Here is a 15,577-nt window from a genome sequence, read left to right as displayed (position 1 = left end):
TTTGTGCTACTCTGGCTTAATTAGCTTTCTGAAGGTACCCTTGACAGGGGTTCATAGTGGCATGGCTATCCTCGGCTCCCAGAAGCCATCAACATCCAAATGGAACTTAGAGCAGCCCTGAGCCTGCCTTTAGTTGCACCAAAGGCCAAAATTGCCTGTGGCTGGCTCCAAATCATGGCATACCATCCACCTTTTGAGGTCTCCCCTGAGTCCAGCAGTGATCACATACATATGAAGGTCTTATTACCTATTTCTGAAATGTAGCTTCTGCCCACCTCTTAAAGCCTTAAAATTCTACCCTTCCTTCACAGGATGTCCTGCCCTAGTGCATGAATTCCATTGATTAGCAGTGAGTTCCTGTAGAGAAAACACTTCCATTCTGCGGGAAAGGTGTCTATTTTATGCTCCAGGATTGTCTCATAACCAGGTGAAACTGCAAGAGGAATATAAATAAGCATGGAATAAATACCGAAATAAGAACTTGGCCAGGACACCTTGGTTTGCAACCCAAAGGCTTGTGAAAAGTAGGAGCTTCAGTAGGATAAGATCTGCAATGACTTAGGGTCTGTCTATACTGCAGCTGGAAGCATGCTTCTCCATGCAAGTAGATAGATCTGCTACCTCTGGAGCTAGCATGCTGCAAATAGCAGTGTAGTCAGAGGTGGCGGCTGAGGCTAGCAGTCTGAGTACATACCTAGGGAGTCCTTTGTACTCGAGTGACTAGCCTGTAGTGCCACTCATGCTACCCCTGGCTTCACTGCTATTTTTACTGTGCTAGCTCTGCTTGAGCTAGTGTCTGTCTACTTCCATGGGGAAGCACGCTTAGTAGTTTTATCTGGAAAACAGCATCTCCACAGATCAGAGCCCCTATTGCCAGGTGGGACAATACTTCAGCGCCCGAAGGAAAGTGTGCTGTGCACTGAATCGCCACCTCTTTCTCTTCTGTGGGAGTTGATGTTGGTTACCCCTGTGAACACTGATCATGTCAACCCCCCATGCTTAACTCATGAGAGCTGCTGATGGTCACATAACCCAAAGCAGTGTGGCTGCAGGTACTTAGATTGTGTTACTTTTTGTATTAATAATGGAAGGAGCATCAGCTCTCCCTGCAGTCATGAGACAGGCATTTACTAACGGTGGTCAGAGTGGGGGAGTGAAGAGAAGATTTACTTTGACACACCTGATGCAAGAACAGAAACCTCCCGGTGCCAGTCTCCATGGATCTGATGGGGAGTCAGGACTCATTTTGTAGGAGAGCCTGGGAAAGGCCTTGTCTGTATTCCTAAATTCCCCTACACACATGATACTACAACTATTGATCAGACTTCCTTATATAACTGAACATTTTTATTTTCCTTTGCCCTCTCCCCTAGAGTCTCCTCCTTCAGCAGGCTTCATCACACCTCGCTAATCCTTCTACTAGCAGCACAGGAAATGAAAACTGCCATTGAATCATGTGTGTTTTTTTTTTTTAAACCCATCATATTAACCTGCTGCAGGAATAATAATAAACCTTACATGAAATATAACAATTCTTTGACTTAAGGAAGTGATTGTGGGAAATGAGTGAAATTGCCAAGAAAACCACAATTAAACAGCCTCCAGAGTTGCAGATTTGCATCCAAGAGCTTTGAGGACATCCTAGGCAGCATTGAACATTTAGATTATAAGACCTCATTTTTCAGGGCTTTAGTGTTGTAGCTGTTTTAAACTGCTTAGAGGTGAATTAAATGAGTGTTTTCAAAAAAAAAAAAAAAGCTGTCATCCCAAACATTGTTTTAAGCAGCAGCTTCACCTAGTTTAACAACAACAACAAAAACATTTCAGTTCTGTTTCTCTTGTGATTTTTTTGTCAGTCTTTACTTTAAAGGCTAATTTTATTACAAAATAGCTTTTGTTCTCCGTTAATTGCTGAAATGGACTAGTGCCCCATTAGTATCTTGCAAAACAATTGGCTGGCCATGTTTATTTCTTGTGTTACTCCACTGAAGTCAGTGGGTTTACATAATGGATTAACTTGGCCGACGTTTTGAAAAGCTTGCGTGCCTAATACATTTAGAAACATGCATGAGAAGCATGCACTGGAGGTGGTAAGGACACTATTTTTGGTTCAGGGATAATCTGCTGTTTACTTCTTGAAAATGGTAGGTGAGCCTGACAATCAGAGAATCTGAGGTGATAGGATGGAAAGGACATTCCTAGTCACCTGAGTCCATGCTTGTGTGCTGTGCAGAGCTCCCAGTGGTCACACGTCTCCTCAGTCAGTGGGATGAAGCTAATGGGGGTTGCATGTTGTGACAAAGTTCCTCCTCTACCTTGGTGGGTCCTGTGCTTATTGGCGGATTTGCTCACCTCAGTGATCTCCTCTGGTGGAACCGGTACAGTCTGGGTCAACTCCTCCTGTTCTGATCAGGAGTTGGGAGGTTTGGGGGAACCCGGGCCCGCCCCTCTACTGCCGGTTCCAGCCCAGGGCCTGTGGATTCAGCTGTCTATAGTGCCTCCAGCTGCATGACAGCTACAACTCCCTGGGCTACTTCGCCATGGCCTCCTCCAAACACCTTCTTATCCTCATCACAAGACCTTCCTCCTGGTGTCCGATAATGCTTGTGCTCCTCAATCCTCCAGCAGTACACTCTCAGCTCCTTGTGCCTCTTGCTCCCAGCTCCTCACGCACATCAAACTCACTGACTAACTGGTTCCAGCCAGCCCTTGATTGGCTTCAGGTGGCCCAATCAGTGTAACTATCTCCACTGTCTTCTAGAAGGATCTTAATTGGCCCCAGGTGTCTTGATTAACCTGGAGCAACTACCATTTGGTTACCATGGTACTAGGGATTTGGTTAACTTGGGGCTAACATACCTGTTCCTTACTACTTTACTGTAGCCATCTGGCCTTGCCCCATCACAGTGTATAGTATTAAGGGCAGAATTTATCCATTAATATTTAATCTCCTCTAGTCTTTGTGACCTCCAATGCAGTTGTCTTGACTAAGTCTAAGTGACTTCACTGCCAAATTAAAATGGCACAAACAATGTCGCTGCAAATCCAGAGAGATCACATTTTGAGGTGGATGCAGTTCTGCATCTGAGGGAAAGGAGCCAGACTTCTTTCTTCATAATATTTCTGATTTGGTTCGAGTTCAAAATGCTGCTGTGACTGACGCTCAGACTTTTGGTACTGTGGGAGCTTTGTATAAAGGGGTTAGAGCTGAGTCTTCTGATCTGCGTTTTCCAGCCTATGATTAGCAAGGGCAGCAGGGCTCAGATACCATCTGTAAAGAGCTGGTCACAGTTCCTCCTTACATTTTGTGTTTCAACCCTGCAGTTCTACGTTGACTCGAATGAAGCACCCAGCCTAGCCATACTCCTTGTCTCTTTCCAGGGCTCAATTAAGGCAATCTGAGGGCCTATGCACACCATGACACAGACCCTCTTTTGGCTCCACCTCTGCCTCCTTGCCTTGGCCCATATTTTTGGTGGTGGGGTGTTCCTCCCATCCCAGACAGACTGGGACAATTGCATATGGGCCCCTTCTCTCCTGAGGCTTGGCAGCAGGGCTCCTCTTCCTTTGGGAGCTGCAGAAGTGGCAGCCATAGTACCCTCTTCTCCCCAGAGAGGCAGAGGTGGCAGCAGGGCCCTCACAGAGCTTATCCCAGCAGCAGGACTATCTATCTATCACCTGTGGAGGGTGAGGAACCCTAGTGGGAAGCCTCTCTTCCACCACAGCCTGCCAGGGATATCGGTTGGTGGCTCCTCCATGGAGTGGTGATCATGGGAGCATACCTGGTGCGGTTCACCCCCATCCCCAACAGCCGCCCCTTTTGCAGCATGAGGGAGAATATGGAGCACATGTATCTCGAATGCACCAGATTTCAGCCCCTATTCCGCCTCCTCCAGAACCTCTGGTTCAGGTTCTGGCTGCACTTTCCTCCACACCTGTTTATCTCCTCACACTCTGTCCATGGCCCCATGAAGTCACGAGACCTCCTCATCAACCTCCTCCTGTCCCTGGCCAAAGTGGCCATTTTCACCAGAGGTAGGATGCCAGATGAGGGGGTGCTCTGCGACTGTGGGGCCTGTTTCTGCTCCTCCCTGGTCTCATGCATCTGGGCAGAGTTCCTCTGTGCATCGTCTGCTGGCTCCCTAGGCAGCTTTGAGGGGCAGTGGGCATTCTGCTGGGTGTCCCCTTCTGGATCCCTAGTTTTGAGTCTGTGACCTTCACTCCTGACCCTGTTGTTCATTAGTTGTCCCCTGCATTCAGTTGGTTCCTGGGTCCAGTGGTTCCTCCGGCAAGGCTGGAGGGAGAGACCTTTAGACATGGGCGGGTGCAGGATTTCCAGTAAGGCCTCTCTACATCCCCATATTGTCAAACTGTTTCTTAACCATGAGGGCAAAGAGCTTCCTGTTACAACATATTAAATCTTAACTTCTAATATAATCCCATGACTCCAGGATCTGGGGCCCAATGTGCAGGCCTGTAGCCTTAATTCACTCCGATCCTTCTTTTTTGTAGCCATTTCCCTTCAGTCCTATTCTCCATCTTCCTAAACATTCTAGCCTGGGCCTCTTTAACAGCTAAATCAATTCCACCTTGGTGACTACTGCAATCAATGCTGATATAGTGAAGAATGTGCTTGTAATGATATAAGAATCAGAACGGCTGTGTTAAGAATCTACAGAGGCATTTGAAAAGCAGGTCTGTACTATCAATATTTTTTGCAGTGTAGGATTTATGTTTAGTTTATAAAAAGAATGCATTTTCTAAAACCTTAACTCTGTTTTGAATATAATTCCACAGAAAAGCTGTAGTGAGACTGAACAAATTAAATTAATGTCTATGACTAGTAAACATGTAATGTATATTAAATTCAGAAACCTAAATCATACAGCAAATAGGCATGTTACCCATAACTGAGGGTGAAATACATCCTGGTTTGGAGGTCCAGAGCAATACCCTTTCCACCACTTAAGCTCTGGACTGGGGCCGCTGATGAAGCGGCTAAGTGACGTACTTCCCTCTGTGGGCTCCTAGCGTGTTTGCTGTTTTGCATCCCTGTAGGTTAGCATGGAAAGGGTTAATGATGGATTTGTATTTACCAGTAGCACTAATTCACTAGACTTCACTCCAGTCTGCAGCCCAGGCTGTGCTGGGGCCAGGGATCTGCATTGCCTCCTTCCCTTATTATACAGAGTGTGAGGTGATCCCTCTGAGGTGCTGGGGAAGGACGTAATGTTGGAGAAAAGCGGCCTGCTGGCTTCTATTTCTGTCTGTAATCCAGCCTTGTTGTGTGGCTGTGGGTAACTCATCTGATCTCTGAGCCTCAGCTGAACATGAAAACCTGGGACCAGAAACTAAGGTCCTGGTTCTGAAACCAAATCTGTAGGTCGGAATCTCTTTGTCAGTTGGGGTTCCAGGCAGGCCAGTTGGGGTGGATATTTGTTGTATTTGGGCTATACCTACTTTGTGCGGGAGTTGGGAGTCTTGCTTAATTAATGCTTGTAAAGCTCTTTGAAACCCTTGGACTGTCAAGTGCACAAAATTCCATTCATGTGTGACTGAGAGTAACCTAGCCCTGTTGGTACAAAAGTGTTAGTTAAATCTCCAGGATCGGATTTTAAAAGCTGCACAGGGATTTTGCACATCTGTTTCTTGTTGAAATCCATGGAGGCTGGGTGTCCAAGTGTTCTAGCTAGGTTTGAAAAAGTCAGACCTGATTGTCAATAGATGATCCCATCACCTTGAAAATTTCCCTCCATTATCCTGCAATCTAAATATATCCCTTTCAGAAGATGCTGTATCTCTAACTCTGCCATCCTCTCCAAAATTCACAGCATGGTAACTAAAACAAGAACACTGTGGAGTTCCTTAGGAGTTTTTGAAGCCATTCCTTTTCCTGCAGCAGAGAGTATTTCACAGGCCTTCATGTAAGCAGGAGTCTTGGCAGCACAGCTGAGTAATCATTATTACTTGTGCCTTCATCAGGATCTTGGTGTGCATTCCAGATGTTCATATGTTGACTTGCTTGCTGTCTCTGTTTACCAAGCATTTTATCTTTAATTACAGTCTCTCTTGGAATTCCGGTTGGTTTCTAGTTTTGTGTGGATTTTTGAGGCTCCAATTAAATTGATATAGTAAGTCTTGCTTGCCAGTAATGATGGCAGCACAGCTTGATGCTGCTGAATAAATACATTCTAGTTGTATCGTGGGTAGTGTCTTCCCCAGCTTCCCCTGATTCTGATGAGAAGTAAGTCATCAGCATGATGTGCTGGCCCACCAGTAAAAACTCCATATAGAAGAAACTTTTGCAGGTTTAAGGACTGAGAAGTTCCTTAGTCTGGTATGTTACTCCCAACTTTATTAATGGCTTTGGCTGTCGACTCTTGATCTCTGTTTAGTGAAAGGAGACTCTCAGTGTTCGTATGTTTTTTCCATTGGCCCTAACAGGAATCTCACACATTGACCAAGGAGGAATTAGAGCCTTTTAATGAATTAACAGTCTCTGCTCTAGTGACAAATTGCAAAACATAAAAACAAAAAGGAGGAAAGTTAATACATGCCCATGATCTGGATCCTAGAAATTCTGGTGCTTGCCAATTTCTAGCAGGGCTATCAACTCTGCCAGTGCATGTTAGTGCATCATTTTTTCTAAAACTTTGTCACATGAGTGGCATCTTAAGAGATGATCCATAATTCAGCATCTCCCACCCTTTTTTAAGTTAACTCCTGAGCTAGGTCACATTTTGTGTTTAATCTGCCCTTGGCCATACTACTACTATGTGATGAGATCTGGTCTTCTATGATGGGATTTTTCCCTAGATTATACTCTCAATAATGCATTTCTCAGGGTAATAAATTAGAGGAAAATCTTTCTTTGTTAGGATTTCAGTGAGATGAGAACTGAGCTCCCAAATAGCTCTTTACTTGTCCCAAAACATTGTTAAAAAGGTACATTTCTTACTACTGATGATTTTTCCCCCTCGGACCATCACACTTTGAGAGCAGAATGTCTCCTCCAACACCTTAAATAGCTTGTACTGCTTCTGTATTACACTTTTATATAGTGTCTTTGATTCAGGACACCAGAGAACAATAACAGAAGGATGCAGCAAGGAAACAAAAAATGTGCAGTAATCAGCATTTAAAACACAAAGATAACATCTGCTGATCCTGTGTGAGAGTAAGAAGAAAAGAGGAAAGGAAAAACATTGCATACTAGAGGCAGCATACAATGGGTATTGTTTATAGGGGTGTGTCCAATGGCCCAATGAATGAACCTATCCTAGTCAAACTGAGGACATTAAATGGGGCTTGCTTGATTTATTCTTCTCTTGTTTGTTGTGGGGCTCCGAGTGCTATAACCCAGATGCAAGGCAATGTTGTCCACTTAGCTACATTTAAAAAGATTGGGTTTACAAATAACTACTTCCTGATAGACATGCCCTTGGCAGGCTGCCCACATATGGCCCAGTCCTGCAAACCTGAAGTCAATAGGAACACTCGGATGGGTAGGATTTTACACTTACGTTTTTCACTGTTCTCATTGGGCTCATGGGGAACTCACAGAAATGGAGGTTGGAGTGGAGGAATTCTCAGACATACTCCTTGTGGAGATGTCTCTTCAGTTCACTCCATCTGCGTGTATGGTTTACCCCTCCCATGGGACCATTTCCAAGGGATCAGTTGGTGTCTAGGTCCATTTATACAGAAACTCAGTGCCAGCTCTGTCCCCAATACACCCTCCCCATGACTGGCAGAACTGATGAAGTTTTAACAGCCAGCTACTGTTCCAAGGGCCCTGTGATGCAGTCTGTCAGGCCTTGTCTGACCCCTTCTGAAGGCTATGTCACCCTGACAACCCCTACAGAAGGAAAACCCACTCGGTCAGGCTACCAGCATGACTTAGTAATCCAGAGGCCTAGATGGGCCAGGCGGAGACACCGACGAATCAGGAACCAGCAGGCCAGTTAAGCAGCAGGCAAGCTTTCTTCTCAGGGCAGTGTGAGATGTCACTGGGATGGGGAGGAACTCCTCAGTGCTCGGCCAGAGCTCCTAGGCCAGGCCAGGCTAGGGCCTTGCCCTCTGCACTGCAGCTAAGCACTTGAATTTTAGGTTTATGCTCTTTATTTAAAGGCATGGACAGCCACATTTGGGTTTATTTTTTTGATTTAACTGTTTAGAGACTGATGCCAAACTTATGGCAAGGGCCACCATGCTCCAAACAGGTGTTCAAAGCTAGTAGACTAAGGCAGAGAGCACCTCCAGTACCAGTATTGGTCCCACAGGGGCTGCTACGGGGCAGCCCTATCTGCTGCATGTTCCCTTTAAGAAGGGTTGCAGCAGTGAAACTCTAATGCAGCCTGTATGCCTATCCAAATGGTATCTAAACCTTTTTGGGGTTGCAAAAGCAGGTAGTAAACTCTCGTGAACAGGCCTATTTCCAGTACTCTCTGTGTGGTCAGGCTGGGGAGATTACAAGAAGTGTCTTTCTCTGTGTTTCATCACTGTTTTTTCCTGTCCCTTCTAAAAACAGGAAGAGCAGGAGAGGTGAAGGGGAAATTAGTTGAACTTTTGAACCTCACTATTGAAGTGGTAGGCTGGATGGCTTAGGACAAAATAGAGTATGTATATGAAGCCTGGCACCTCTCTCCCTGATAGTAGTGACTGAAAGTTATCACTGCTTGATGCCTTCTAATAGTTCTTAATAGAATGAGTTCGTGGTTTCCGTTAATTTCTAGAGGATAAATATCTATACTTCAAAATCAGCACTACTCTTGGATGCATTTTTGTTGGCAATCTCAGCAGTGAGAACAATGATTAGTATGAAAAGGCCTAGTCTACCTTAGTCTAGAGGAATTTTGCAAACATTTCATACTGTTAGCTCCAGTGGTGCTTAACTAGTGTCAGCAAATTTATGAGCCCTAGCATAGACTGGAAATTGGCTGCTACTGGTATCTTAAGCACCTGCTCTGAGCAAGGTTGGATGAATGTTTAAAACACCGGAAGCACAGAGATGGTTGCTCTACTCCTGTCTAAGATGTAAATTACTCTGCGCATAAATGAAAATTCCAATACTGTCAGTTCAATAACTTCCTTCCTCAGTAATCACTTTTCTAGAGGATGCCTCCCACCATCCCAGGATTTAAATAGGCCAATAACTTCTGTTTTTCACAGTAAATACCCTCTAAAATACAAAATAAAAATACCATCAGAAATGAGCTTTGACAGGCTAGAAATCTTGATCATACTGTTTAGGTCTGGAACTGGATATAATCTTGGGATTAACCATTTAGTAAAAAAGAAATGTAACAAATCACAAAAAATAGTAAAAATGTCTCTTTTTTTTTAATTCTAGATTTTCAGACGCGCTGACAAAAATGGTAAGTCCGTATATTCATCTATATTTTGCTTTTCTTTTGAATGAGCCTAGAATGTTCTTGTGGATAATTGTATCTAACTCCTCCTCACTCCCAAGCCTCTTACAACCCGGGAGACTTTAAGAGAGCAGTACAAGTTAATGCTTTGAGAGGCAAGGTCATGTAATTCTATGGCTGCGATAGTCTTAGAATCAATGTGACACTAACCTGAAACTCTTAACAAGTGAATGTGTTCCTTAAGCAGTTCAGATCTACTCTATGCCTGAAAGCAGAGGTCTGTAAATTACACACATCTTGAACGAACATAAACCAACTGCCTGAGAAAAAGTAACTGACTGATCCTGTTTTGTAATTGTTCATCTTTGTGACTTAGGTTCTGTCCTATTTGCAAAGCAGCTTGTTTAGTGGTGTAAAATGGTTGGTGCTCTCATCAGCAGAGGAAGAATTCAGAGCCACCCAAATCTCTTGTCAGGTCCTCTCCTCAGGGCGCATTTCACTGCCAAACTGACAAAATAAGGCAAAACAAAAGCTATGTCCTTAGAGCACCCCTGCTTCTGGGGCCCAGAGGCCCATTCCCCTGTGTGTGTACCTGGGGAAGGGTGCGCCTCTTCTTCTTAAAACCCCACTGAGTCATGTCGCAGACAGGCCTTCGCCCTTCCTTGGCAATTCCACTGTCACAGGTTCACGAAATACTAAAAGGTGTCCATGTTGAGGCTTTGGTAGTTTTGCGGAGTCATGTAGATTTTGTTGCGTTGAAATGGATTTTGCACTTATCCCTATGGGAAGACACACAACTGTAGCGAAGTCCAATATTGCCAGGACGCAATGAATTACAGAGATTATCCTTTCTCGGACAATCTGTTTTGGATTCCTAAAGAGATAACTGTTCTGCTTTCTCAGTGAGAATCTGAGGTGAGATGGGAGATATTTTACTTTACCTGAATACAGCAATTTATTTCTGCTGCTGTTCTTGCCCTATTTATTCTACAGTCACTTTCCAGTCTAGGGATGTGGCATAGAATTTTGTGGGCCTGGGGTTGCAGGTGTAGAGCAGTATTGCAGAGGTGACATTTTCAGACTTGGGGAAGATGAGAATGTGGCCATTTCCAGGAAACCTGGGCCCTCTGCAAAGCAATTTGATTCAGGTGCCTAGCTGCAAATCTCAAGATCGAGTGTCCAATCTTCTCCCAACAACACCGTGAGAGAATAGGTTCCGCACCAACAAGTGGTGTGTTTGTGGAGGGAATTATTGGCATAATAGGTGGGGTTTCTTATTAATTAGGAGGCTGGGGGAAACTCATTGTACCCCATCCAGGGATAGGATTAATAGGGAGATTCATGGGTCCCAAAAGAGGGCTGTAGTGGCAACCACAGCTGTGAACATGAAGAGCTGGTTATACACACCATTGACCTCCTGGAATCTGTGCAGTAAAGGTCACACCAGCGTTTCAGCATGTCCCTTATAGGGTAGGACCCCTGTGAGCTGAAGATTCCTATTGCTGCAGGACTCAGAGCTCTTTTAAAAAGTGCCCTGAGGGAGAATTAAAAAAAATGCATAGGCTGAGTTACGGTGTTTCACTGTCCCTTGGCACAGAGAGAGATGCACAGGCTTGGGGGGAAGCTTTCTACATTCAGCCAGTTAGATCAGCTCCTACTGGGGAAGAAAGGCATCTTTTTAATGTAGAAAGAACTCTTAAAACCCCGCTACGTATCTGCCAAATACCAGGGGTTGTTGCCTTGAGAGAACAAGTTAACCATTTTTCTGGGGTTAGAGGGGAGGGTGGGTTTGGGTTTGGGTTCGGATTCAAGAGCCCCTTGCTGAAAAAAGAGAATAAAGAAAGGATTAACAAAAGAAATAAAATACCTGTACTAAAGAGTGAGGTCGATAGTAACTTGAGGCCAAACTAGGTAAAGAGCAGTACTATTATCTATGCAGGATCCTGCCTGGGGAGAAACTGGGATAAAGACCTGATAATATCTGGCATCGAAGGGGCCAAATTAATCTCGGTCACTGTTGCTTTCGGCAGAGTCACCCCAGAGGTGATTTGACTCTGTTCTGTCTTTCATTCTTGCTGGTTTGCTCTAATATTACAGACAAGCCGCCTCCATTTTGATTATGTCCTATCTGCTGCCAAAACACAAGAAACTTCTTGTTTGCATTCACTTTTCTCAAAGAAGGTTTTTTCATGAAATCTTGTATACAGGGTGCTGTGAACGAGAATACTGTCAGTTCCATGGTATTTATTTATATTTTTCTATTTTCCTTTTAATTGTCAATATCTTTCTGTTTGAAGATAATAGGCCAAATTCTGAGCTCAGTTATGCCTGTGCCAACTTGTAAAGTGTATCATGTTACTCTAGATTTGGACTGGTGACATTTATTTCTGTCCACAGCAAATGTTTCATGTCGTCGTCCTCTTCTTAGGAGCACTAAAATCACTGGCGAATTTTCCAAGAGAAAAAAAATGATTACTGTCCTTTATGGAAAGTAATTTAATTATAGAGCAATGGTTACTGAAATAATGTATGGTATCCTGTTTAAAAAATCCATTTAATCTTGATCTAACATATGTACCTTGATGTTGTCAATTTAAATGATTAATTTTTCAGATCTAATCACTTACTTATTTTGCCAAGTGATGTCTTCGGGGCTTTTGTTTTAGTCTCCACCAACAAAACAATCCCAGATTTAGATGTACTAAGTTCAATGATTCTGGAAATTTACAAACCATTTTCTTGGCTGATGTGCCAAGATTAATTTCTGTGCTGCTGAATGTGAGTGTAGCATCTGTGTGGTGGCATTCTTTAAACTTTGCTGTTCCGCTGCAATTGCAGCATTTCAGAAGGAACGTGCCAACCATCTGGAGGGTGGAAATAGAGGTGCTTTCCTCTAACCCAGCAAAGGAGGCAAAACCCTGGATGTTTCCTGATTCTAGGTGCTAGGGCTTAAGATCATGAGGATAAACTTTTGATGCAAATATCATCTCACACTGGTTTAAATAGGAATAACTCCATAGAAATCAATGGAGTTCTGGTTAAAGAGGAGGGAGCATGAGGTTGTACAGCATGTTTTCTGTGCTGCTCATTACATGTGGTAAACCTGGAGAAATTGTGTTCTGTAGACTTCAGATCCCTATGCTTTATTGTGCTGATAAACTGTCTGCAGAGAAGGAAGGATTTCATTATGCCAGCTTCAAAAACTGGTGATAGTGCCCATTCAGTCATGTGTCTGATTTATGCACTCTCTACGATGTTTGGGCTGTAAAACATTAGGTGTTATTGAAGTAAACTTAGAAAGAATGTGCTATGCTGTTGGGATTTGATTACTGCACATCAGTTAAATAGTTGCAGTTCTTAAAGGACAAATATTCATATCCGGGAGTAAAACCCTCTTTCTTCATTTCACACGTTGGATTGACTTAGTTTTTGTTATTGAAACCTGCCTGAGGCTTGTCTTTTCTCAATCATACGATGCTCTGTTCCTGATGACGGGCAAGAGCTTGTCGTCCAGTATTTTAATGTTACTTTGTGTGGCATTTGGTCTGCTACTGTCTCCATTAGCAAGAGTAATTCACTTAGTCCTCTAATCACTAATGCGCTGCTCTCCACCTCTGATTAAAATCTTTGCCCAAATCCTATGCAGGCCTCTCATATGATATTTTATCCCTTCATACAATTGGAACTAGTGACCTGTAAATATCAAGCTGTATCAAGTTGATACATTACGATTTTGTAGCAAGGAAAAAAGGGCAAGCTGATACAATATGGCAGGACAACTAAAAGCATTTTGATGTTGTGTCCATCTGACTGAAGAGGAGGAAAAAATGCAAGAAATATAATGAAAGGTATATGTTAATGGCACTGAATGGTTGGTTAATGGCATCTCTTTGCAAAGAGAGCTGGGTTTGCAAGTGGAACTCTATGGGTCTAAACTATCCATTCCTGATCATTTGCTTTCTGGGATGCCAAGGAAGAGCCATTCTACATTGTAAGTGGAGGGGCAGCTACAGCTGATCAGTGAACTGATGGATATTGCTAATCACCATGGATCTGACAGGGAGAGTGCTATAGACCCTTCCCACTTGATATCTCTTCCTTTCATGTTTGCTGTGGATTTCTCAGGCATTAATGAGACCAGATTCTATTAGCATCATTGCATTCTAAACATTTCTTGGCATAATGTTTCAATTAGATCAATGGGGCCAGGTTTATGACATTTTTCCAAGATAGCCTGGGACTGCAACATACATTGAATCAAGCATTCAACAGACCATACATCTCATGAAAGTTGAAATGTCATTTTCAATCCGCAGTGGAGTATTGTTATAGTCATTCAGGAGCTGTGCTTTCAGAAGCACCATCCTTCGCCCTGCTTTGTGGCTAATGGAGCTAGTCTGACAAGTTACCCTGTGTGCACAGTGAAAGTGAGCACAGACATGATGAAAGGATTTTGTGTGTGTTCTCCCTGGCTCCTAAAAACTCCTGTTTCTCTTCAGCCATCTCACTAAGACTTCTGCCTATCAAGTACACAGTTCCCTCTAGTTGTCACTGGTATGCAGGAAAGAAAAGTTTTTTATTTTGAAGCAAATCACCCCAACTTTTCCTCTTCTACCCCCTCCCAAGCCCCATTTCAGATCCCTTCTGTCAGCATGCAAGGAAGAGCTGCTGTAAAATCTCCTCTGATGCTCGAAGAAACAGAAGCCTCCTTCCTTTTTATGTCTCCTTTGCCTTTGTCATCCCACATGTTGACGAGTGGAGGCTGCGTACACACTGAGACAGCTTTGCTAATCAGCATTTCACACAACATAACAAAACCTGTTAATAATGCCCCCATTTTGAGTGCACTGCTTGCCAGCTGTAACATCTGCGGTGAAAACATGGATTATGTCAAGTAAGGGAGAAGTGGTGCTGGCTTCTTAGATCTCTCATTATGGACTTGTGAGGTTTAATCCTGCAATGTGCTGAGCATCCCGAGTTCCTACAGAAGTCAGTATGAATTAAGGGTACTCACCCTCTCACAGGAGTTGATCAACCCATTTTAGGATCAGACCCTGAGTTCTTATTTCTTCTAAATAATCCGTCAACATCACAGTTGAAACTTAAGATGGAGGGAAACTTGTGATGTTTAGTGTTTCCCTGTCTCATTACTGTATTCGTACTGTCCAAACTACTTGGATCAGTGTCTTTCTTTCCTAACTAACGTATAAGCACTAGCAAAGTCGTTTGAATTTATTTTTTCCTTATTGACTGGGCTGTAATATTAAACTCTTATCATTCACTGCCGGCCTGTTTCTCTCCAACTCTGAGAGCTAAAATGCCAGTATCAGTGAATGGCCAGTAGCAGCAGTAATAGGACTGTGTTGAAAACAAACCATATTATTTGGGGCCTAATCTTCCAAATGGACATACTCATGGTACTAACCACTAGGTTAAGTGCACAGGAAGCTGGCAGTCTCACGGTACATTTACTGTGGGCTTTTATTAATTTCACTGTAACCAGTTTTTCCCCTGATGTTCCTAGTGTTGCCCCATGCTGGTTCCTATTTATTATGAGACTCAAGCAGGCCTCCTGCTAGGACGTCCTCATTACCCTGGAGCCCCAGTGGAGCTGACCAACAGGGGCTCAGAAAAGTGACAGTGACAGCTGCATATTTTTGCACTACGTATTTAAATATTAAAAACAAACCTTCCCCACACCACAGTAACTGCTGGGGCCTGCTAGGCAATGTGCAATATAATCTAAGGAACACTAGTTATTTAAGCCACTATAGGACAACCCCATGCTTGGGGCCAGAGCTCTGGTTGGTGTAATGTCACAGCATGGTGCATGCTGAAGTCAGAGTCATCTGGAGTCACTGCTGAGAAGCTAAGGTGAGGGGAAAATGTTTGCTTAAAACACATTATATGCAAAATGTACCCATCTTGTGACTTGGGATGTCTGTAACATTTAAATCAGTGCAAGAAAAAGCTGATTTCTGTTACTGAAGTGTCACTTGGGTTAACCAAAGAAAACGTACCTGAATGAAAATGTTCGTCCTATTGTGACAGCAAGTTACTACGACTGCATAGAAATTAACCCTTAAATGAAGGCTTGGTTCAGAACATCTCATCTGACTTTCTTCGCAGTAGGCGATTTGGATGCTGCCCTGGGTTCAGTTCTCGACTCTGCCACAGACTTCCTGTCAAGTATCAGAGGGGTAGCC

The 15,577-nt window shown here is 43.6% G+C and overlaps 1 protein-coding gene across 1 annotated transcript in view; it reads left to right on the top strand.

The window, feature by feature from the left end:
- NECAB2 (N-terminal EF-hand calcium binding protein 2) overlaps positions 1-15,577 on the top strand; it is a 303,651-nt gene that overhangs the window by 10,211 nt on the left and 277,863 nt on the right. The window contains exon 2 of the mRNA XM_032785742.2: positions 9,353-9,377. Within this exon, the coding sequence (XP_032641633.1) occupies positions 9,353-9,377 (25 nt within the window). The remainder of the gene's footprint in view (positions 1-9,352; positions 9,378-15,577) is intronic.

The sequence above is a fragment of the Chelonoidis abingdonii genome, chromosome 19 (genome assembly GCF_003597395.2).
Source record: "Chelonoidis abingdonii isolate Lonesome George chromosome 19, CheloAbing_2.0, whole genome shotgun sequence".
Lineage (NCBI taxonomy): Eukaryota > Metazoa > Chordata > Testudines > Testudinidae > Chelonoidis > Chelonoidis abingdonii.
This window is presented reverse-complemented; position numbering and strand designations above follow the sequence as displayed.